This window comes from Cornus florida, unplaced genomic scaffold, assembly GCF_030987335.1.
Source record: "Cornus florida cultivar Cherokee Brave unplaced genomic scaffold, ASM3098733v1 CherokeeBrave_3.0.0_Hap2_Chr06, whole genome shotgun sequence".
In the NCBI taxonomy this organism is placed as follows: Eukaryota; Viridiplantae; Streptophyta; class Magnoliopsida; order Cornales; family Cornaceae; genus Cornus; species Cornus florida.
In genome coordinates, this window is record NW_026775576.1 from 75,661,861 (window position 1) to 75,685,729 (window position 23,869).

Here is a 23,869-nt window from a genome sequence, read left to right on the forward strand (position 1 = left end):
GGTGTAGCTCCAGTGCCACTCAACCCAGCCCAACTCCAAACCAATTTCCTCCTTACTCCGACTGCCCAAACCTAGTGAGAAATCTGGGCCTGCTAGGCCACATCCAAGTTGTGCTAAAAGACAAGTCGTATTTCCCCTGTAGCAATCCAATCTTCCATATTAGGGTTAGGGCTTCTTATTTGTACGCATCTCTTGCATTCACCGAGTCTCCCAACACTCTAGCAAAAATGGTGAAGGGACGCCAAGGAGAGCGTGTCAGGTATGAGATCTGTATCATCCCCTACTTTCATCATCGCTATATATATATATATGTATATACACTAACAGTCCTTGTTATTTTCATGTTTTGATTCAGACTCTACGTCAGAGGAACTGTTCTAGGTTACAAGAGGTGATATATAATCGATATCAGTAAATTCAATATGTTTAAATTTTTTTTTTTTTTTTTTTTGGCTGCTGCGATTAGGGCTTGTTTTTGCTGATTGGGTTAGTACTGATTGTTGTGTGTGGATTGGTATCAGGTCGAAGTCGAATCAGTACCCAAGCACGTCGCTGGTTCAGATCGAGGGCGTGAACACGAAGGAGGAGGTGTCATGGTACCTCGGGAAGCGCATGGCTTACATCTACAAGGCTAAGGTGAAGAAGGACGGGTCACACTACCGATGCATTTGGGGCAAGGTGACTAGGCCTCATGGTAACACTGGGGTTGTTCGAGCTAAATTCAAGTCTAATCTCCCTCCTAAATCAATGGTACTACTACTGAACTAATTAATATCCAGATTGTATACATGATTCATACACACACGGAAAACCACTCAAATTTACCACCGGGCCACTATCCCGGTCATGCCGTGGGTGTGTGCATTTGCTTTAGCTTTCGGGAAAAAAAGTTCTCAAATTTGCAATTAGAGGTAAAACCATGTTCAATGTACAAAATATAAAATTATATACAATATTTATAGCTATAAACCATGTGAAAATAAATGTCCCTTAAAATATAATAATTACCAAATAGCTCTCCTCTCAAGTAAGTCACTACTTTGAGCAAGCATGAGCACCACTTTTAGTATGCTGAAGCATAGGCTTTTTTGTACATTTTAGTACATTCTTGAAAGAGTTACGAAGTTAGTTTTTATCTAACATGACATTTTTTTTTGGATTGAGAGTTGAATTTTTATTAATTGTAACTTGAGGGCCTTAAATGCACATTTTGGATAGTGTTCCATGTATATCATGTCTTTATGCTTCTTTTTATGAATGATGTATTGAATTTTGACTCATGAAATCATTGTTATTCTCAGGGAGCTAGGGTCAGGGTTTTCATGTACCCAAGTAATATGTGAGGTATTATCAATTTATAACCACTTTTTTATGCTCAACCAATTGTCTGTTGTTTTGGGATAATTGTTTAGATCTGTTTTGTTTTTGGTTTTATTTTAATTGATGTAGTTGCTTTATTTGATTTGCCTCTTTAGATTGTTTTTGTTTTGAAAGTGCATACTTTGATAAATAAATTTGACATTATGGTTTTGGACTTGTGTTTGCAATGAATGTGATTTACTAATGTAATATCCCTTTCTAGTTGGATTTGCAATGAAGCATGTTTTATCCCCCCTCTTTGCTTGGAATTCTATTTTATGGGATCTGGTTTCTATTGGCATGTTTTCCTTGAGAGAAACTAGAATAAAGTTTAGGTGTAGGAAGATATTTCAGTCTGAAGCTAATTGAGGGGACATGATCAATATTTGGAGGATTAATGAACAATTCTGTTGAAACAGGTGGAACACAGTTAATTATTTATCCTTTGTTCTTGACATGATTCTGCTGAAAATTGCTTCTTTGCATCTATGCTTAATAATTTAGTTGGATGTGTTACTCTATCTACTGTGCTTTTCTTCTTCCCTTGCTCTTTTTCCTTCAACCGTATCTCATGTATATGCCCACGCATTGTTGTGTCAATTGTCATTGAACTTAGTCAATAGGCACTGCTTTTTCTAATGGCTTTTAGAGTTTTTTTGGCTCTATATTGTTCAACATTTAATTTTTTATATACTTTTTCTGATTATAGTTACTATGGTCAATTACCCTCACCTCCCCTGTGTTTCACCTTTTTACCTTCAGATGAAACATTGGTCAAAATCGTAGTCAACCTCCCTCGAGGTTTTGAAAAAATCAGAGACTCCCCTATCATTAAGCAACTGTTTGAGGGGTTAAAAAAACATTGTAGTGACCAAAGTGCCCTTAAGTGCGCTACATTTACAAGAGTACCTTTCTAGTTCTGCTATGTAGGTACTTTTGACTCTCCTTTTTCTGCATTTCCCTCCAAATTTTCAACCACCAAGCTTGCTATCTCTCAAATTCATACAGCCATGTTTGTTCTTTTTCTCTCTCACTGAATTGTACATAAGAGCATCCCATTTGGATGCTGCCATCCAAACTCCGGAGCCTTGATTTATAGCCTACACTAGAAACTTTTTTTATACTCTTCTCATTAACTTTCAGGTACTGCAGTCCATTATTGGTCCTACCATTGTATCTTCAATATTTTATTATTATTATTTTGGTAACTATTATAACAATCATTCTTGCTTTGATTTCGATTCATCATTTCTTTGCTTTGATTTTGATCCTTCATTTCTTTGTTAATTTTATAGTTTTCTTTTTTCTTCTCCTCTTCATATAATTTTTTATTGTATTTAAGTTTATTTTCTCTTTGTATACGTATTGAAAAGGGATTGTGGTTCTCAGTGATGAACAAATGGATAAGATGACGAGTCCGATTTCAATCCATTCCATTCAATCATGACGACGAATCGAGGCATTTGTCTGAGAGAAACCCCTCCTAATCCTCTCTCTCTCTCTCAAATTCATACCACCATTTTTGTTCTCTCTTTATCTCTCTCTCTCTCTCTCACACAAACACACGCTGGACTCTCTCTCTCTCTCTCACACACACACACACACACTGAATTGTATGTAAGAACGTCCCACTTTTTTCTTCTTCTCTTCATATAATTTTTTATTGTATTTTAGTTTATTTTCTCTTTCTTTATGTATTGAAAAGGGATTGTGGTTCTCGGTGATGAACAAATGGATAAGATGACAAGTCCGATTTCAATCCATTCCATTCAATCATGACGACAATCGAGGCATTTGTCTGAGAGAAACCCCTCCTAATCCTTTCTCTCTCTCAAATTCATACAACCATTTTTGTTCTCTCTCACACACACACACACTGGACTCTCTCTCTCCTCTCTATCTCTCTCGCACACATTCCCACACACTGAATTTTATGTAAGAACGTCCCACTTGGATCCTGCCGTCTAAACTCCGGAGCCCTGATATATAGCCTACACTTTTAAACTATACTTTATACTCTTCTCATTAACTTTCAGGTACTTCAGTCATTTATTTGTCCTACCATTGTTATCTTGAATATTTTTTATTTTTTTATTTTTATTTTTTGAAACTATTACAACAATCATTCTAGCTTTGATTTCAATTCATCATTTCTTTGCTTTGATTCTATCCATCATTTCTTTGTTAATTTTATAGTTTTCTTTTTTCTTCTTTTCTTTATGTAATTTTTATTGTGTTTTAGTTTATTTTCTCTTTCTATATAAGTGCATTGAAAAGGGTTTAATTATGAAAAAAAGAAAAAAAAGAAAAAAAAAAAGGATTGTGGTTATCGGTGATGAACAAATGGATAAGATGATGAGTCCGATTTCAATCCATTCCATTCAATCATGACGACGAATTGAGGCATTTGTCTGAGAGAAACCCTTCTTAATCGTCTCTCTTTCTCAAATTCATTCAACCATTTTTGTTCTCACTCTCACACAAACACACACTGGAATCTCTCTCTCTTTCTCTCTCTCTCTCACTGAATTGTATATAGGAACTTCCCATTTGGATCCTACCATCCAAACACCGTGGCCCTGATATATAGCATACACTATAAACTATACTTTATACTCTTCTCATTAACTTTCAGGTACTTCAGTCATTTATTGGTCCTAGCATTGACCATTGTATCTTCAATATTTTTTTGAAACTATTATAACAATCATTCTTGCTTTGATTTCAATCCATCATTTCTTTGTTATTTTTATAGTTTCTTTTTTTTTCTTCTCTTCATGTAGTTTTTATTGTATTTTAGTTTATATTCTCTTTCTATACAAGTGTATTGAAAAGGGATTGTGGTTCTCGGTGATGAACAAATGGATAAGATGACAAGTCCGATTTCAATCCATTCCATTCTATCATGACGACGAATTGAGGCATTTGTCTGAGAGAAACCCCTCCTAATCCTTTTTGTCCTCCCTCAAATTCATACAACCATTTTTGTTCTCTCTCTCTCTCACACGCACGCACGCACGCACTGACTGCACTCTCTCTCACACACGCACTGCACTCTCTCTCTCTCACCCTCTCTCTCTCAAATTCATACAACCATTTTTGTTCTCTCTCTCTCTCACACACACACTGGACTCTCTCTCTCTCTCTCTCTCTCTCTCTCTCTCACTGAATTGTATGTAAGAACGTCCTACTTGGATCCTGCCGTTAAAACTCCGGAGCCCTGATATGTAGCCTACACTTTAAGCTGTACTTTATACTATTTTCATTAACTTTCACTTCAGTCATTTATTGGTCCTCCTTCAATACTGCTTATGTTTTTTTATATTTTTGAAACTATTACAACAATCAGTCTAGCTTTGCTTTGATTTCGATCCATCATTTCTTTGTTATTTTTATAATCTTATCTTTTCTTCTTCTCTTAATATAATTTTTATTGTATTTTTTGTTTATTTTTTCTTTCTATATAAGTGTACTGAAAAGGGATTGTGGTTCTCGGTGATGAACAAATGGATAAGATGACGAGTCCGATTTCAATCCATTCCATTCAATCATGACGACAAATCGAGGCATTTGTCTGAGAGGAACCCCTCCTAATCCTTTTTTTTCTTAAAATCCACTACTATGTTTTGATAATGGTTTTTGTTTTTGTTTTTAATATAATCAGAATTATTGTTGCATATTCTATCTATTCCCCACAGAGAAAATTCTCATCGTTTCCACCACAGCTAATGAATTCATGCAATTCGGGATTGCACATATTTGTAATTTTTGGAAAGGCTTGCTCGCGAACCAAGTATAGTTGTTGGAAAAACAAATGAGTACGAACAGACACTCTTCGTGTATTTACAAAATCTAAGATATGTAAATTAATAATAGAAGAATGATCAAATTTGGTCTTTAGAGTGAGGGTATAAACACAATTTCACAGCTTCTGTTTGGCACATTAACTAGACTAACTCTGACGAGGTCAGAGGTATTTTCACAAAAGTTTCATCTGAGGGTGAAAAGGTGAAACTACAGGGGAGGTGAGTGTAATTCACCCTAGTTATTAATATCCAATGATACTCAAAATGGTGTGCTCTTTATGGAACTAGGTATGTGTTGCATACTTTTGAATTTTTACAATTGGTTTTGAAGATTTGTGTTATTACTATCAGTGTCATGATCAATACATCGCCATCCTCATGTAATCAGTTCATGATCCTTCAATCATGTCCCTTGTGTCTTCTATAGAAATAAATTAGATTTTTTTTTTTTTTTCCCTTGTAGTCGTAGCAATCTTTTTAAGTTAACTGGTCTTTGGATAGTAAACTAATTTATCAGTAAATGCTGTTTTTTGGATTTTATGAAGATATCTATGGGGTTTCCTTTTGAGATGTCCTTGGAAAACCTTGGAAAGAAAGTATTGGTTCTTGGGCTGCTATGTGTTGCCAATTGCTGTTTATATATTTGAATTTACCTAGATACATCTCTTTGTCAAGTTTAGTTTTTCATTTTTATTTTTTGGGTAATTATATCTCTCTTTTCCCATTGCAGTTCCCGCTGAAGGTGTAAATGGCAGATTGAGGTCGTCATTGGTGGCTCCAGAAGGATTTGCATCCCAGATTGAGGTCACCGGCGATAGATTGGATCTGCATTTTGCTTTGTAGTTTTCTTTTTGGAGCTACACTAGTACTTTATTCTCGTACTGTTTGTGTCCCGACTAGTTACAGACAGAACATTTGTTTGACCTGTTTTGTTGCCTCCGCTTACATGACCTGTCTATGTGTTTCTTTACTTGGAAATGGATTGTTCCAGCGAATTTTGGTAAAAGATTGTCATGTTCTAGAATTGTTCCTGGTTTTTGAAACTTCCATTCATTCCCAATTGTGTGCTATACTATATTTTTGCCTCTTAGCATGAAAGAGTTGGCCTACAAATATTTATGTTGCATTTGGAAGCACCAATCTGGTTTATAATTTAGCTTTAACGTGTTTGGAGAGGTGATCCTCTTCGATGTACTGTGGAGGATTTGCACCATGTATTATTGTATATATTCCTTTAAAGAAACTAAAGTAGTGGGATACAATTCATTTCCGGACAAAGATTCTCTCCAGGAAAGGAGAGGTTCTGCACACCAACCAACCATTGAATTGGATTCTCTTACTAGTAATGATTATCAATAGTTGGCCGGTGTGTAAGACCTCTCCTTTTCTGGAGAGGACAGGATCCTTGTCCGTTCATTTCAACAAATCCGATACTCCTTATTTTGGATTCTCTTACTAGTAATGATTATCAATAGTTGGCCGGTGTGTAAGACCTCTCCTTTTCTGGAGAGGACAGGATACTTGTCCGTTCATTTCAACAAATCCGATACTCCTTATTTCCTTTATTTAATGTATTGTTTATGCAGCTTGTATGGGGGGGGGGCTGATATAGTTTTAATACGAATAGGGGTGTTGACTTCATAATATAGAAGTTCTATTGTCATGATGGTGCTGCAATTAAAAATGGAAAGGCGCAATACTTTTTATTATTATTATTATTTTTTTAAGGCATAGAGTCTAAGTGACACCCCAAAATTTACGGGAGACAATTCACTGAGTTAACAAGAAGTTAGATTAGTATAGAAGTTAGATTAGTAAATTTAAATTGTCGAAGTTAATTAAAGTAGTATATATAAAGAGTCAAAGTTTGACACTCCAAAATTTACATGTTATAGAGGTATTAACCCATTGAACTATCCAAAATTCACATGTTTTGAACAGTAATTTTGAAATAGCATAACAAAGACACTAACCCATTTTGAACAGTAATTTTTAAACAGCATAACAAACGTTTATTTAAAATGCAAGAAGTATTTCCCTAATTGAAGGAAACGTAAATGTCGCACGTGCATGCTCAACATGAATCATAAATTTTCGTTTCGAACATAAAATGTCCAAGAAACAGAAAATAGTTAAAACATACCTAAAAAGTACAGGAATTTTAAACCGAACCTTGAAAGGTCATGTCCTCTTAGTTACAATTGTGATTTGAGTGAGTAACTACCAAAAAAAATGAGATTTTATTTTTTCCTATAATGTACTTTATTTAATAAATTTTGTTTCACATTCGAATTTAATTCTTTCACGATGAATGACAGTCGTCAATTAAGTCTAAGCATAATTCTAAATATCATATCTTAAATAAATAAATAAAAGGGAACAATACTTAGTGGTGCTATAGTTCATATTAAATGCAACAAAATTAGTTGATGGACATTATTGATTACTAGAGTAGTCATATGAAATCCAAGAGAGATCATTTAATGACATCTCACATTTTATTTAGGGTAGATGCCTAACATTGACGGTTAATTGATCCACTTAATTAACTCGTTAGTAACAGTAACGGTAATTATATCAACAAGGGCTTTCACATAGTCACAAAAATTTATAGTAACTGCATAGTTTGACAATTAAAATAACCATAAATTTTATAATTAAGGTAAAATTAAAGTACTTGATATGCCTAAAAACGAAAGCTTTAATTGCTCATTTATTAAGTCGACATTCAAATATTTTCTTTTTTTAGACAAAATATATATATGACAAAAATAAGTTGCTAAAAATTGATAATTAAATTATTTTTATAAATATTTTACAACAACTATATACTAAAAAAACATAAAAATAAAAATAAAAATTACATACAAAAACCCTAGTAAAAAATTTAAAAATTAAAGAACAAACCAAAGTACAAGTAAAAGCACACCCTTTGCATACATGTAAAAGACGATTCAAAGAATCATTAAAAATAAATAAACAAAATGAATCAATAAATATTAGTTTACTTTTCTCTCTCCAAGTCCCACGCGCGTTTACCTCTTCTGGTTTAAAAGGACTCTCTCTCCCCGCAAACTCGTCGTCGGTCGGCATCAAAACTCCACCACTCTCTCTCTCTCTCTCTCATGACATGAAATTGTATCAGATCCATGGACGAACATGATCTCATTCTCTCTCTACATTCTTCGGCCAATGCTTTTCAGATCTTTCTTAGTCTTCCTCTTCTGTCGTCGTCCTCCTACGTCCCCCTCTCTCTCCAGCGCTAACTAGTATAACTCTTTCTCTCTCTTGCTCTTAATTTCTCTCTCTAGATTCCATTCCTGTGATACAATTCGATAGAATTGAGGCCAGGTCGGAGATGAAGGGCTCGAGCCGATTGTTCACGATCGGGCTCGTGGCGGCCTGGTACTCCTCCAACATTGGGGTTTTGTTACTGAATAAGTACTTGCTCAGCAACTATGGCTTCAAATACCCTATCTTCCTCACCATGTGCCACATGACTGCGTGTTCTCTGCTCAGCTATATTGCAATTGCGTGGATGAAGATGGTCCCTATGCAGACAATCCGATCTCGCCAGCAATTTTTGAAGATTTCTGCCCTCAGTATGATTTTTTGTGCCTCTGTTGTCAGCGGTAACATCTCGCTGAGGTTTTTACCAGTTTCGTTCAATCAGGCAATCGGAGCAACGACTCCGTTCTTCACGGCTGTGTTTGCATATTTAATGACGTTGAAGAGGGAGGCTTGGCTCGTTTATTTCACTCTCATTCCTGTGGTCACTGGAGTCATCATCGCCAGCGGGGTAAGAGTCTCATATGTTTAACGTAAATCAATGTTTATTTTTCTGTATTAAACTACAATTATTGGTTGCATCGTTGGTGATAGCTATTGCAATTAAGTTTTGGTATTATGATATGAATTAATTTTTTACAGTTGCTTTTTTTCTTTTCTTTTTCTTTTTTTAAACAAAGTGAGGAACAGGGGAAAAAGAACTACCCTTTGTTTAGTTGATGGGGAAATTGTGGGTCTTAGAAGAAGAAAAATGAAAATTGTGAATTTTGGGTTTCATGTTCTTTTGATTCTACAGAATTTGAATTCCTCACTACAATAGAAGCCAAATATGGTTCAATTAGGATTTGATTACCTGGAGGATTTTGCTCATTTTGGTCCTACATTATGAAACATTTAGTTTCTTTTTGGTTTTTAAGTTTTCTAGGCAACTAAAAGAATGGTGTATTTTAATCTTATTTTTTGCATTTTGGGTTTGAATTAGTGGAATTTATGGATTTAAGCAACCTGTGAGTTTTGACAACTCCTGTGAGACTATCAATTAGGTTGAGGAACCCTTGATTACTAATGATTTCTTCATTTAGTTGGTGAGCTCAATTATGAATGAACCATATAAGGAACTTAGTCTGGATCCCATCTTAGCTGGTTTAATTCGTACATTTTGGAAGTTTCTGCCATTATTATGCCCTCAGTTGTCCACTTGTAAATTATTGTTTTTCTTCCTATAAAATACCCCATTCAAGGAAAAATTATTTTGTTGGAACAAACTGTCTTGCCTCTGATTCTTGTTTTCTTTCTATTTTTATGGCCTTAGGGGGAGCCAAGTTTCCATCTTTTTGGGTTTATAATGTGCATTGGTGCTACGGCTGCAAGGGCACTCAAATCTGTGCTTCAGGGGATTTTGCTTTCTTCTGAAGGGTAATGAATTTTATACTTTTTTGTACGTAGTCGAGTGATGTACATTTGAGTGAATTCAATGGATTTTTATTTTCTTTTTTCTGTTTTGCATTTATATTAATTCCGAATCTGGAAACTAATATTGATTTTTTTTGTAATTTTGTTTTAGGGAGAAGTTGAATTCCATGAACCTCCTCCTGTACATGGCTCCAATAGCTGTTGTACTTCTACTTCCTGCAACACTCATTATGGAAGAAAATGTAGTTGGTGTCACACTTGCACTTGCCAGAGATGATACGAGGATCATCTGGTATCTGCTATTCAATTCTGCGCTAGCATATTTTGTCAATTTGACCAATTTTTTGGTCACAAAACACACAAGTGCTCTGACTCTACAGGTTTGCTTCCTTTTCTGTTCTAAGCTTCTTTTTTTTCCCTTGTGATTGAATTGACTTTGTGTTTGCTATTAAAACATTGCTTCAGGCTCAGTATTTGAACCACATTAAATCAGTTGTGTTCCTTTCAAAGAAAACTGTAAGCTGGGATCATATTAATTTTTATTGATATCATAATGTGTTAAAGTTGAATTTGCAGTAATATTAATCTCATGGGGAATGCCAATGAAAAAAAAAAATTCTAATGGGGAAAAAATAAAGAAGAAGAATATGAAGTGTTGGAGAAGATTAGTGTTGCATTTCTGTCAGTTTTTATGTTTGTTAAGATTTTCATTTTCCTCTCTGATGTTTTTGTTGGGCCTAATTCGTGTGTGTGTGTTTATTTTTTGTTTTTATTTTTTAGTTTCTGTGATTATGGAGTAAATGATGCTTTAGTTCTAATCTTGAAGAGTAGAAAACAATGAAGAATAGCTAAATGGCTTGTCCCTCTCACAATGAAGAACAGTTGTGTTTTTCCGCAACGTCTGCATCCATTTCCATTAATGGTAGCATCACAATGTAGATATGGTTTGAGTAATTTGTTAAACACGTAAATACGTTTGGAGAAATAGGAAGATAGGAAATGCATTCCCTGTTCACTATGGGTTCCAGTACTTTCTTGATACATTATTGTGATATATGCATACTCAAAATGAGCAAAGTTTTCTTGTAGAATTTAATAACGATGGATAGACACCCGATTTCAACGTAGGTATGGAAGAAAAAAGAAACTTGCAGAACTCATACAGTTGTAAAATGTTTTTGGATCTTTGCATATGGAGTAAACCATAAATCCAACACCTAGACACATAACCTAACTTTACAGATGTATATGGTCCCATGAGGTCGTGTAATTAGTTCTGCTAATTGGAAGGACCTTGAAATGAAAAACATTAGAATCATGATAGCCGTGTCATTATGGAATTTTCTCGCTTTTAGAAAGCTATATGGTAGTTGGAACTAGTTTTGGGGGTTCTTGAGAAACTACTTAAATAGGTGCTTTGTGAAGATCTGAAGCATTTTATCCGAAATATTATTCATTCTTTCCAAGGGGAATTTCATGTCCTAGTTCCTAGGATGGATATTTGAAGGTTTTATATTCCAAGTTGCAATTTTGCTTGGAATGCAGCAAGGTGTAAGATACCTAACAACAAACCATACAATATGAAGGTATATTGACATTTCCAATAGGTGTATACCACGAAGGATGGGTAACTGATTAACTGTATTATCCAGCATTTTTTAGGTGGCTTGGGAGGTATGGAGTCATTTTTTTCATCTTAGGATATCTTGGGTTATGTGAGAACTTGCATTGAAGTCGCGTTGATATTGGATCTTGGTATACCCCATTGACTGCTGTAGTTGATATACTGGGTAGTTTTTTGAAAGATTCTAACAATAAAAAGTTCTTCCTCTTTTGGTTGATAAGTTTCTTCGATAGTTGAGGTAATGATTGTCGTCTCGCCTAGGTATTAATTAGATATTTTGTGTGACATGTCAAAGTGTCTTTATATATAATGGTGCCATAGAAGAGCAAACATAAAGTTCGGAGGTCCAGATGGATGATTGGAAGAGCAACATAACCTAGAATAAGTTGATCGCATTTTGAAGTCAAATGCAACACTAATTGAGGACAATGTGAGAGAGGTTGTCTAAGTTGTTTTAGCCGTCTACAATAAGAGGTTCTCTGCAATGAAAACTATTAATGCTTTGGTAAAAAGTTAAATGTTTCAACTTGAAAGTGTTACAAGGCCAGCAAAAGATATAGGTCGACATTGTTAGAAAAATGATTCATTAAGCAGACACTGAGAAGTCAGTTAAGGCATTTTGTTGAATTAAAAGTTGGTTATTTGGTGTGTAGCTATTAAAGCTCTTTCAAAAAATTTCCCCCTCAATTTTTGTTACTTATTGAGGAGAATAGATCTTAACCTGATTTTGTTTAATTTATTATTTTGTTGGAAGATCTGTAGGACTTGTGTTAACGCAAGGACAATTATTATTTCCATCCAGAGTAAATAAGAATTATTCTGATGTCATATTCCATTTCATAGTCATATGGGGTGATTATATTTGATAGAGAAATTCATTCAAAATTCAATACAAAAATTTCTCATGCCAACTGACTATTGATTGATTTTGTTAAATGATTAAAAGTAATTGAGTACGCCAAGTCTGGTCAATATAACCACAGATTTTCAGTTAATATCAATTCCCTTTTGAATTTGTTGTTGGTAGTGTTTCTGGTAGTCTCTTTGATTGGCTCCCAAAAAAAAAAAATTCCATTGTGCATCATAGTAGACTGAAAAATTAGGTCCTTTTCCGTTATGTTGAGATAGCATTAAGGTCACCACCTTCTTCTGTAAGTTAGGTTGCTACCTTTCAGCACCAATTTTTCTAGTTGCAGCAGGAGTTGGTCTGACTATCCAAATTTCATCCATATCTGAGAATAGAGTGCAATAAAGTGAGATTGCTTTTAGGTGGGAGGGTTACAAAATATTCTCCTGGCAAATATGCCCTTTTTAATAGTAAACATCACACAAGTTATTGTATAGACTAGTAACATCAAATTTTATCGTGGTTTGCCCATTAAAGTTCTAGACACATTTTATCAGCGTGCTGCACTTCCCCTTTTCATTCTTTAGAAAAAAATTCTTTCAAAACATGCTTTCAGATGCTTTTCATCTGTATTGATAACAATTTCTCATTGGTACTTCCAGGTCCTTGGAAATGCAAAAGGGGCTGTAGCTGTGGTGGTCTCAATATTAATATTCAGAAATCCCGTCTCAGTGACTGGGATGCTTGGCTACACGCTCACTGTCTTTGGGGTTATCCTCTACAGCGAAGCTAAAAAGCGTAGTAAATAAGAGACTAGTCTGGGAGAGCACAGGTGCAAATTCCATCTATTTTGGCTTTTTATAAACCTAAATGGTGGCAAGTCAGAAGATCTACTTGCAGTTCTTGTCATGGAATTTGCCTTCAAAATTCTAATTTTTTGCCCACAGACGTGGGGATAAGGTTTCCATATGTATCAGCAACAACCACCAGATTGGCGGAGTAGAAAGTTCTAATAAATACTGATTTCTCTCTTTATTTTTCTCAGTTCGGGGATATTGAGGAAGATCTTTTTTTATCTTTTATTCTTTCGGGAAAAGTTTGTAGAATTGAACCAACAGAATCAGTATGTTATAAACATGTTCTCATAGAAATTAATGAATGAAAGATACAGATATCAATTTTTACCAGTTCTTGGTTTATTTGTACGGTATTTCATGCTTACAAGTGAACCCGATTGCCAATGCTTTGAATCCTTGCCGTCCAAGCACCAGAAATCGTGAACTTCAATCATTGGGATAGTACATGCACTACATCATTAATTTGTTCTAGGTGAATGATAGTAACTTGTGCAATTTGAGTTTTGAAAAACCTCAAGTGAGGGCTAATGGCTATGGCTTCTGAGAATTCCTGATAGCCATTAACAGAACTTCGAAAGATTATCAAACTTGCCTTGGTTACTTCCATCCAAACAACTGTTAGCCTATCCACAAAAGCCTCACCTACTACACAGAAGCTAACATTAAACGCGTACAATATGGCAATATTAGTTTTTTCTCTACGGTTTTTGGCAATGGTAGCGGCATGAAGTATGAACCATTTCTGAAAGCATCATTAAAGTCAATTTCATTTCGGAGGATTAATGCACTTCAAACAGGATGATGGTTGAAGTATTAAGACAACTTTCTAATGCAGCCCCAATTCTATTATCGAAGCAAATGCAGCACCCACCAAAAATTATGTGACGATATCAGTACAGGACCGAGCCAAATTGCAGTACTATAGTCCATCACGATCAAACCTGACTCATGCACTTTGTCCGAGCAAACAAGTTAATCCTACTCTTCACCGAAAGCAAGACAGACTAAAATGGAATTCATTTTACAAGTTGCATAACTCATATGAACTCCACAATCTATTTTGATTCCTGCCTCTAGTTTTTACTCTTCATGCTATATGCACACAAAATGCATGGCCAGTACACTAAAACTAGAGGAACAAGATATCAAGGTTTTCCATACATTACTTAATCTGGCATACAAAATACAACCCCCAATATGTTCAAGCCGTTAAGCTACCAAAATGCTAAATCATATTTAAAGTCAAGTATGACGAAACTACTCAACTTCCATAACTTCAGCTTCACCATTAGTCTCTGCCTTAGGCTTGGTTTCAATCAGAGGTTTGCTTTCCACTTCAGGCTCCATGTTCATAACTTGAACTTCACCGTTGGTTTCTGTCTTGGGCGTGATTTCAATTGGAGGCTTAGTTTCTTCTTCAGGCTCTACGTTCACCAGAGCCATAGACTCCACTTTAGGTTTGGTCCCTGCTTTAGGCTTAGCCTCTTTCTTGGTCTTGGTTTCCACCTTAGTATTGGTCTCTACATAAGCCTCGGCATCCTCCTCTTCTATCTTGGGAGCCAGATAGAACCTGATGTAACCCATCTCCGCAATTTTATACTCAACCACCACAGGCAGATCTGAAGACAAGCTGATTGTAACTTGGTTTGACAATGGGGTGGCCTTTGTGAAGGAGTTCATATACCTCAGTGCAAAGGTCAATGAAACTGGCTCCTGCATTTCTATAATGGTAGCTTCTTCCGGCTGCAAATTATTATACAAGAAAAAGCAAGACCAATATTACAATTAGTTACTCCCCAAAAAATGTCATTTTATTTTCCTACAGAAAATTGAAGAACCCATGTCTTGATCAATAAGTAAAAATTTTATCTGTCGAAATAAAGCATTTAGTAGAAGTTTTGCATTTGTCCTAAAGATTTGAAGAAATAAAAAACCTTGTCAACTGAAGTATTCTGCCTGCAGACAATATTTGCTGTTCCAATATCACCTCTAGTGGAGAACTTCACACCTTCCTTTGACACAGATATCACGACTATAACAAACCATTAAATCTAGCAATGAGCATTCTGAATTATGTTGTTACATAAAATAGGGTATAACGATTACAAGGAAATAGGAAAGAAAAGAAGAATTAAGGAACAAAAGGAGAAAAAATATAGTATTGATGATAAAACAGTTTATACCTGTATCTCCTATGGTGCTGAGATCTTTGGCAATCCTTGCAAATTCAGCCGATGGCATCCTAACAATGGCTTCATATTCTGATTCTGGAATCCCAAGATGCTCACTATCGATGTCCATCAGCTTCATCTCAAAATCTGCAATCTTGTCTTGAGCTGCATGCCGAGGAAGTTGAACCAATTATCAACAGATAAATTACTGGTCTATATGCTAAACTGAAGTATGTAAAGAGAAAGAGGGAGGGGGGGTGTGAAATTGAAATTTAACCCCCACAAATTTGATCTCCATGGCAAGGGGGTCAGCAGTGCTTTAAAATCTGAGCTTGGAATTTTTTATTTCTTTGAGTAGGTTGACCAATTAACTAAAATTTTGCCCCATTGTAACTTGAGATCAATCTGAAGTGCAACCCAAACACAATTCAAAGCTAAAAGATTTTAATGGGAATTGAACTCGGGTTGGAGAGTTTGGATTGAATGTCTGGTTGGGTTAGACTTGGATGAAGGCTTCGTAACTTGGGTTGAGTCTAGACTGACACCTCAACCCGACCAATTCGTCGGAGTTGCATCCCTAGGAAGCATGCACAAGGGAACGAATGGGTTTTACTAGAGCATTGGAAAGATTGTAGGTAAGGATTATTGAACATAAAACATCAAGTATAAATAAACAAAGAAACCCGTTGATCTGATTTGTATAGGGAAATTAAGCCAAGAAACGGAAAAATTACTGGCACATCCATTTTGGATCAATGCGGTCTTGAACGCTCACCTTCCACTTTGAAAGGCAAAGAAGTACCACTAAGCTACATTTTTCGAGGCTTATAAGTTCTTTAAACTCCTACCACTTTCAATAGAATCAAAGAGACGACAAAGAACCAATTACTTTGATATGTATGCAGAATAACAAAAATAAGAAGTTCATGGAGAAAAACCAAAAAGACACTGAATAAGTCTTACTGGTGGTACCTTCAAACTTTTGCAACCCACCATTCAATCTATAAACCTACCCCTTGGACATTGCTTTTTCAAAAAAATTCCCTCTTTTTGTTATCATCTGCTAATATATTTTCTTTCTTTCATAAATGGTACAGGTTCTCATTAATCAACTATATATCCCAAGTTCTGGAGTCAGTTAAAAGGAAAAATATATTCAGATAATACCTACTATATTTACATTTTAGAAAATATATCTTTGGGGACTGGAAGGAAGAAAATAAACCAAAAACAAAAAATAATCAAACAAATCCCTAAAAATTATTATACACAGTTATTAAAAAAATGCATATGAATAAAAATCAGAGAGGCTGTCAATGGGGTAGCATACAGGGGCTTTCGAACATGAAGGTGACAGTATCGCTGCCGTCGTCGGCTTTGATGGTGACAATGTCATCATTGTCGGCGCATTTGATCATCTTGGCCATGTTGCCGAGATTCATCCCCATGGTGAAGTTGCGGTCGCACCGGTAGTGCTCGAAGCCCTCGGATCGGAGGAGGAGGGACACCAGCGCCACGTGGCTCGAATCCATTGCTTGGAGAGAGAATCCGGTGGCTGAGCAATCGAAGTTCGCATCGTTCACCAGGTCTTTGATCGCTTCCAGAACCTTCTTCAGCAGACTCCCCTGCACCAACCTTAGCTCAAACATCTTTCTTGTTCGTTTGGATTCAACACCACCAACCGTCTGGGGCAGAATAGAGAGAAAGAAAGAGAGGAGAGGGAGTTGTATCGATCTTTATGCTATACGAGTGTTATACTAGTACCAACATAGGTAGAGAGAGAAAATAGCTTCGTTGGCGGGAAAGATAAATTCCCGCCAAAACCCCCGCCAAAAAAGTTAGAAGACGGTGTCGCTGGGAATGTGAATTAGAGAACTTAGTATACCCCCTTTGGTGTGTTTTTTTAATTGTTACTGCTTGGCCCTTATTAGTTACTGTCTTACCGTTCTCAAAAATTACTCTGAAAAAGTTTGGCATGCGAAGATTAAGACTTGAGTTCTATCTTATTGAAAATTATCTGTTTCAATTAGTACCACCATCCTTTATCCATGAAAAAACATACTTAATCCAATAAACTGGGGATGGTCTTGATTATAGAACTGTTTAATCCATGGTTGAAGTGAATCCCATTGACTATATACACATACACATATATATATTATATATCATTACTTGATTAAGATCTCACTGACGTCGCATAGTTCAAATAAAATATATATTCTGCTGATTTGTGAGTCTTCAAATTAATTCCAGCCATACAATGTAAGGAGATTGAAATTCAACTCTACACTCAGCATCAAACAAATCCTTAACCTAGCTCAAAAGACTTTGATTTCCATAACAACAAAACTGAAAACAAAAGAAAATTAGGTTACATGACCGTCCAACTCATGGCAACGTTCCTACTTTGTTAGGGTTCATAATTTCTTTCAGACAAACGGAAAAGTGCAGCCACAGCTGAGCCAAAAGAATATCACACCATCACCAGGGCACAATGACATTAAGATGCTCTAAATACTTAGTTGGCAACTTCAATTGTGCAAATATCAAGATTTTGCAACTAAGATGTTAGAACACTTGGGAACAGAATAATCAAATTCATTTGAAAGTTCAATTAGTTAACAAACCTCTATTAAAACAAGGCTTATAAGAGCCACATTGGCAATGAGAATCCCGTAACAATCAAACAACAAGAAGAAGATGCTGACCGAAGTGCAGAAAACCAAATTTATTCGATTTTCGGGCATGGAAAGCAAAAGAGAAATCTGAAGGAAAACACACACAAGCAAATCAAACACTTGTAGATAGATAATAAATAAGGATATGGAATCTCATGCTTCTGGAACAGAGGCCGTTGGGCGCTTCACTGATGCAGACTTGAGAAGATGATTGTAGCTCCCTTTCTCCTTGAAAAGCTGGGAGAAATGATGTTTACAGTACAAAATTCCCTCGAGGGCTGCATAGTTTGACGGAGTTATAGAACAGCCACCATGAGAGCACTTGAAACATGACTTGTGATAGCTCTGGCTCTCCACCGTCACCTGAAATTTTTCATATAAGACCCATACATAATCACTATAGCAACAATATAACCAAAAAAGAAGAAGACAATAGCCCGTGAACACTTCTGTAAGAAGCTTAAAGAACAGAAAAGTCTGATATACATGAAAAATGATCTAATCTAGAGCATTCAGAAGCTTAAAGAACAGAAAAGTCTGATATATATGAAAAATGATCTAATCTAGAGCATTCAGGCAACAATAATGCTGGACCGAGCAATGAAAATATTATTAACATTTTCCTGCTTTCACAGTGGCAGTGTGGATGTAATGGTGACTCCCACAGCCAATTATTATAAATTGGTGAGCTAGAGAGTAAATACTATGACCTTTCATTAATACATAAACACATACACATACATGTGTTATTAATGCACCTATGAGCTCTGAGATCTTCATCTCTATGCAAATAAAAATGCCGTATATATTAACCACATAAAACACAGGTATAACAAAATTTAAGATTCTTCAGCAGCAACAGAACTAGCATTTTGCCTTAAAATATATGAAACAAGAGGAACCCAGTGGCTTATTTAAGAATCTATGACAGTTTTAAGACTTTCTTTGCTAGCTGTTAAGAGAGCACGCATTTCAGAAACTCAATTCAACAAACTTTAACCCAAATATCAATTCTTGCTATGTTTTTTTACAAAAATTAACCACCTGTGCAGCTATTTATCAGCAAGTGATGACAAATATTGTATTCTAAAACAGCATGAAACACGGGTTACAAGCTTCCAGTGATTTTTTAAACACGTCTAAACTGAACTCCCTAGCACCAAAACCAATAATATATATGTGTGTGTGTGAAAAACTGTAAGAACCCAAATATCAATTCTTGTTATGTTTCAGACAAAAATTAAATGTGAAGCTGATAACCAATCAAATCTATCAGCAACTGATTAAAACTATTGTGAGTCTAAAATAGATTGAAACAGAGGTTAAAAGCTTCATGTAAACCTCTTAAACACATCTAAACTAAACTCCCTAGCAAGACTGTTTGAAAGATAAAAACTTCGAAACAATTTAAAGAGAATGAAAACCCAAGTCAGAAGAAAGAGGCAAAAATAGGGAAAGAGATACTATATAAGGTTTAAGATGGGAAGCTATGGGAATCTAGTTTTTTCCCTTAGTCGCACATATTGGCAAATTTCCACATATGCGTGCCAGTAGGTATAGAGTCATGTAAGCACTCACATTCACATTCACATACACACATACATGTACACATTTGCCTTACCGCACAACCTGGTTTACCCTAGCCTTTTATGCCTTACTTTGCACATGATCCCAAATATATCACAGATTAGAGTTCAACTACATTTCTAGTTTCATGCTTTCCAGTTTTCTGATTCATCCATCCTTACAAACCCCATCTCAACTTCAAGCTAAATCTATGAACATGTTGCCAATTACCTTTCGTTAAAGAGCACCAGCAGTCTTTATATATTATCTACTAAAATCTCCCTTTCGTATGTAATTCATCAGGCATTCGTACTCTTCAATTGCACTCAATTCTGCCAGAAGTTGTGATTTCATGGGCCAAATCTCCTTTAATTTCTCCCTCAATGTCCATTCAATAACATGAAAACCTGAGCTGGAATACCCAAGACTAGCAATCATAATAAAGACCATTCCTACTCCAAGCACATCCTTAATAGGATTTGGTCTGTCAGTCTTTGTTGGAACTGAACTTTACCCTATCAGTCTTTGTTGGAACTGAACTTTAGCTTATGCATTTTCAATTCTACGCTTGCGTGAGAGAAAAGCTCTATGCATGGCAGCATCTGCCAAGTATTTATTCCCTGGATCCTCTGAATAACAATTGCCAATATACCACATTTAGGAAACCCAATGTGAGTCAGCTCAAATCAAGAGTATCAGCAGGCTCTGACTCATTTCTTATTCCGTCAGATGCCACTTTTGTTCCAATGCCACTAGCTATTTTGCAAAGAGACTTATTGTAACACATAAGTGAATTTAAATAATGGCCCTACTGATTTCTTGGACACCTAAGTGGCCATTCATGTACATTTAATAACAACGGATTCCATTATTGGCGCTAATAGCATTAATATAAATACATGTGTAACAAATTTACTGTGAAAAAGGAAAAGAATGAGAAAAGATACACATTCAAAGAGCTATAGATAAAAATTACCTTTGAAAAAAGTGCCAACAAAACAGTGCAGGGAATAGAAGAGCATAAATTAAAAAGTTGAACCTTAAGTGACAGATTCCAGAAAGAGGATGGATATCTTGCCCAAATAAAAAGAAAATTACCTTGACATTTACTCCAAATATTGATTAATCATCAAATTAACAAAATTTTGTTCATGTTTAAGGGTGACATTCTAAATTAGTGACTAAATGTTTGAAGTTTGAACCTTTTTACACGCATCATTAAAACTATATAAGAAATGGAAAAAAAGAACCGATAAAATAAACAAATCACGTTCCCCCGGGTTAAGAGAGAAAATTCTGTGTCGTATCTGTTTTCCGTTTTGATACCTATCTTTAAATACAAAACCATTATGAGCAATTATTGAGAGCCTCAGATGAGGCAAGATCTTAAAGGAGGGTACACAACTATTCTGATACAGCCTTATGGTACAGTCGCTCAAGCTGTTTTAGTAACACAGTCTCCTAGCCATGTCACCTAAATCTTTCATAATCCAAAAAGGTAATCAAGTCTAGATATCATGACGAGGTGATAGCATAGGATCCATCTCAGATATTCAATTACACAAAAGAGTTGTATGCATTTTGAATTCCTTCTTAATCACAATTAGAGTTTTAGCATATTGTGAAAACATATTCGATGCTTTCTATTTCAGTTAAGACCTTGTGTGTTTCATGTGAGAATAAGGACAAAAAAATAAATTCCAGGAATTGACCAAGTTGGGCTGTTAGTTTGCTTTGTGATTTCAGAAATTTATTATAAAAAATTAAAAATAAAATAAAATAAGATGTTTCTGAATTACAAGGAAAATGGAAGAAAATGGTATCATGGAATTTGGTCCGGATATTTTATGCATTCTGTGTAGTTGATTAAGTCTGCAACTTATCACAAGGAATTTGGGACAAAAATGTACAAATAAAAGGAAATAATGAAACCAGATTTCTGTCAGTCAGTTGGGACTCCAAATACTTCCACTAAAATTTCAATGGAACTTTAACATGCAGTGCCCTTCATCCCCCTAATATAAAACATTAAAAAGTATCTAATAAACCAACAATTCCACCAGGTTAGGAAGTGGAATAAGATCGAAATGATAAACGGAAAGTTACCAAAGGTTGCAACTGAAGATAAATCTCATTCTCTTTCTGGACAAAATATCTAAATGAAGTGCCTTTTCCAAGAGAATTTAGTCCTACCTTCTCCAGTGGATACGCCGTTTTACCACACGTTGCACATTTTTCTTGTGTCCCAGAAAACATGCTGGCAGCTTTACTTGGTGATCTTGTCTGAAACCCACACAAGGTAGTAGTAATAATCAGTGACACCACAAGGCAACATATTATGTAGCTTAAGCAAAACAATGCACTTTTTGATTGCACGTTATGCAGTAGTAGTAAGGAAATTTTACCATCTCTGGAGTTAACTTCTCAGCCGACTTTGCAGCTGTTGAAAATGAAACGCAATGGGAATCACACATAAGAGAAAGAAAAAAAAAAATGTGCTTGAAAATCAAATAGTGCAATTTATATGGCACAATTGGAAAGCATACGTGACTGAAAGTTCTTGTTGAAATTCCCACTCTCCTTGAAGAGCTGCTCAAAATGAGGCTTACAGTACAAGACACCTTCCATCGAAGAGTAATTGCTCAGCTGAAAACAAATTTAGCAGGTAAATTAGTAGATATCATAGGCATTGATCCAAATCTCACAGGCTGGTTATCTTTGATAATGCAACATGGGTTAATAGTATGAACCAGAATTGCTTAATAAGCTGATCTAGTTACCTGCATTTATTACCCATGCAAAAGTTACCATTTTGGTTCCCTACCCACCAAAACGATTGCATACATTATCATTAATGGTAATATTTCTTGACAGATCACTAAATCCTAGCATTTTTTCTTAATCAAACATGTACCCGAAAATTAGGCATGTTAACGACAATCAAAACTATGGGGATAAAAGAAAGGACAATAAAGCAGCAGATTGTGACTGTAGGTATATACCTTGAGCGTTCCTTTGCAGTGAGAGCACCTGAAACATGACTTGTGATAATCAACTCCATCGGCAGACAACAGCTCTACTGGATAAACTGTCTTCTCACAAGCCTTGCACTTTTGCTGAGTGCCGGTGAAAGACATAGTTATGCTTTAGATCTGAATCTATATAAATAATCCCTAATTCCACAAACAATTCGTCCCCTAGCTTTTACTGATAAGCTTTGCTTCTCAAATAATCTTGAAAATTGAATCACACCAACAAAAATCAAACCAAAATAGTTAGCTTCAGCTTATCCCAAATTGCGCGCGCGCGTGTGTATATATATATATATATATACCTAAAATAACCGATTTGAAGCGCGTGTAACTGAGGTCAAAGCTCTTTCAGAGCTAATCAGAACACGTTGAACCTCAAATTACGATATAAGTATACAATACTGGAGATCTGATTTCACAGGTGATGATTTGCTTACACAAATGTTCGGTCAAATATGCATACCTTTAGAAGTTCAGAAATCGCTGATCTGCTAGCTTCTTGGAGATGAAAATTCTCGATCAAAGCCAAGAATGAGATCGAATTTTAGACTAACACATATTCGAAATGGTGGATTTAAACGCCGAGAATCGAGAGGCTTTTATTGCAAGAGGAGAGAGAGAGATTTAGAGAGAGAAAGGATGGGATGCAGCGAAGTGTGTGATGATGTAGAGAGAGAAAGAGACGACATAAATATCTGTGCTGGAAACGCATTGGCTCCATTTCGACCTACCTAACGGATCAAATCAATCAATACGCGGCTTTTCTTTTTAAATGAAATATAATTTTTGTTGGTAAAGTAAAATTTATCTTATTAGTTTTCCCCTTTTAGGAATATCTTTTTGTATTTTTACTTAATGCTTTATTGTAATAAAAAATATTATGGTACAAACTTTTATTTATTTTTTAGTGCAAAGCTTATCTCACGAGACTATATGATATATTTAGTGCATGTTTTATGGAAGAGATTTGTACCAAAGTGTTTAAGTTTTATACGTACACTAATAAAAAATACTAGTTAAAAATGTTTATTGATATTAATGTGAACAAATTCAAATCAAGCGTGAATAACTAACTTGAGAATAAATTTTATTAGTTTTATTGACCGAATCAAGTCCAAATTTTTTAAAATTATAACAATTCAAATTCACAAATTCAACCCCAACAGAGTTAATATAAGGCTCAACTAAATTTGGATCATTTCATTGGTGACCCTCTCAAAACTGGTTA

General features: G+C 35.4%; 4 protein-coding genes and 5 non-coding genes across 9 annotated transcripts; 7 read left to right on the forward strand and 2 right to left on the reverse strand.

Moving 5' to 3' along the window:
• Positions 1 to 131: 131 nt before the first annotated feature.
• On the forward strand, positions 132 to 6,189 carry LOC132312124 (large ribosomal subunit protein eL33w). Its single transcript, XM_059810379.1, has 5 exons — positions 132 to 259; positions 356 to 391; positions 522 to 750; positions 1,302 to 1,344; positions 5,896 to 6,189. Exons 1-4 carry the CDS (start codon positions 228 to 230, stop codon positions 1,341 to 1,343), a joined length of 339 nt encoding a protein of 112 aa, XP_059666362.1. The 5' UTR covers positions 132 to 227; the 3' UTR covers position 1,344; positions 5,896 to 6,189.
• On the forward strand, positions 2,743 to 2,835 carry LOC132315541 (small nucleolar RNA SNOR75). Its single transcript, XR_009483722.1, has one exon. It is a non-coding gene; the product is annotated as a small nucleolar RNA SNOR75 (small nucleolar RNA).
• LOC132315539 (small nucleolar RNA SNOR75) lies at positions 3,075 to 3,166 on the forward strand. The gene has a single exon (XR_009483721.1). It is a non-coding gene; the product is annotated as a small nucleolar RNA SNOR75 (small nucleolar RNA).
• Positions 3,687 to 3,779, forward strand: LOC132315544 (small nucleolar RNA SNOR75). The gene has a single exon (XR_009483725.1). It is a non-coding gene; the product is annotated as a small nucleolar RNA SNOR75 (small nucleolar RNA).
• On the forward strand, positions 4,205 to 4,297 carry LOC132315543 (small nucleolar RNA SNOR75). Its single transcript, XR_009483724.1, has one exon. It is a non-coding gene; the product is annotated as a small nucleolar RNA SNOR75 (small nucleolar RNA).
• LOC132315542 (small nucleolar RNA SNOR75) lies at positions 4,850 to 4,942 on the forward strand. The gene has a single exon (XR_009483723.1). It is a non-coding gene; the product is annotated as a small nucleolar RNA SNOR75 (small nucleolar RNA).
• Positions 6,190 to 8,186: 1,997 nt separating the features above from the next.
• LOC132312122 (probable sugar phosphate/phosphate translocator At3g11320) lies at positions 8,187 to 13,524 on the forward strand. Its single transcript, XM_059810378.1, has 4 exons — positions 8,187 to 8,964; positions 9,766 to 9,869; positions 10,018 to 10,246; positions 13,000 to 13,524. Exons 1-4 carry the CDS (start codon positions 8,524 to 8,526, stop codon positions 13,144 to 13,146), a joined length of 921 nt encoding a protein of 306 aa, XP_059666361.1. The 5' UTR covers positions 8,187 to 8,523; the 3' UTR covers positions 13,147 to 13,524.
• Positions 13,525 to 14,337: 813 nt separating this feature from the next.
• LOC132312125 (proliferating cell nuclear antigen-like) lies at positions 14,338 to 17,793 on the reverse strand. Its single transcript, XM_059810380.1, has 4 exons — positions 16,696 to 17,793; positions 15,378 to 15,530; positions 15,129 to 15,226; positions 14,338 to 14,937 (listed from the first exon to the last, which is right to left on the reverse strand). Exons 1-4 carry the CDS (start codon positions 17,012 to 17,014, stop codon positions 14,452 to 14,454), a joined length of 1,056 nt encoding a protein of 351 aa, XP_059666363.1. The 5' UTR covers positions 17,015 to 17,793; the 3' UTR covers positions 14,338 to 14,451.
• A 149-nt stretch (positions 17,794 to 17,942) lies between these two features.
• LOC132312126 (LIM domain-containing protein WLIM2b) lies at positions 17,943 to 23,353 on the reverse strand. Its single transcript, XM_059810381.1, has 6 exons — positions 23,105 to 23,353; positions 22,612 to 22,842; positions 22,156 to 22,255; positions 22,015 to 22,049; positions 21,803 to 21,892; positions 17,943 to 18,406 (listed from the first exon to the last, which is right to left on the reverse strand). The coding sequence occupies exons 2-6, from the start codon at positions 22,744 to 22,746 to the stop codon at positions 18,197 to 18,199; spliced, it is 570 nt and encodes a 189-aa protein (XP_059666364.1). The 5' UTR covers positions 22,747 to 22,842; positions 23,105 to 23,353; the 3' UTR covers positions 17,943 to 18,196.
• Positions 23,354 to 23,869: the final 516 nt, after the last annotated feature.

Coding starts and splice junctions, on each gene's coding strand:
- LOC132312125 (XM_059810380.1), bottom strand. CDS start 17,014: ATGTTTGAGCTAAGGTTGGTGCAGGGGAGTCTGCTGAAGAAGGTTCTG. Junction 15,531..16,695: donor CTTCATGTTCGAAAGCCCCT/GTATGCTACCCC, acceptor CTCGGCATGCAG/CTCAAGACAAGATTGCAGAT. Junction 14,938..15,128: donor AGAATACTTCAGTTGACAAG/GTTTTTTATTTC, acceptor AATAATTTGCAG/CCGGAAGAAGCTACCATTAT.
- LOC132312126 (XM_059810381.1), bottom strand. CDS start 22,746: ATGTCTTTCACCGGCACTCAGCAAAAGTGCAAGGCTTGTGAGAAGACA. Junction 22,256..22,611: donor ACTGCAAAGGAACGCTCAAG/GTATATACCTAC, acceptor ATTTGTTTTCAG/CTGAGCAATTACTCTTCGAT. Junction 21,893..22,014: donor AGAAGTTAACTCCAGAGATG/GTAAAATTTCCT, acceptor TGTGGGTTTCAG/ACAAGATCACCAAGTAAAGC.
- LOC132312122 (XM_059810378.1), top strand. CDS start 8,524: ATGAAGGGCTCGAGCCGATTGTTCACGATCGGGCTCGTGGCGGCCTGG. Junction 8,965..9,765: donor GAGTCATCATCGCCAGCGGG/GTAAGAGTCTCA, acceptor TTATGGCCTTAG/GGGGAGCCAAGTTTCCATCT. Junction 10,247..12,999: donor CAAGTGCTCTGACTCTACAG/GTTTGCTTCCTT, acceptor TGGTACTTCCAG/GTCCTTGGAAATGCAAAAGG.
- LOC132312124 (XM_059810379.1), top strand. CDS start 228: ATGGTGAAGGGACGCCAAGGAGAGCGTGTCAG. Junction 260..355: donor CGCCAAGGAGAGCGTGTCAG/GTATGAGATCTG, acceptor GTTTTGATTCAG/ACTCTACGTCAGAGGAACTG. Junction 751..1,301: donor ATCTCCCTCCTAAATCAATG/GTACTACTACTG, acceptor TGTTATTCTCAG/GGAGCTAGGGTCAGGGTTTT.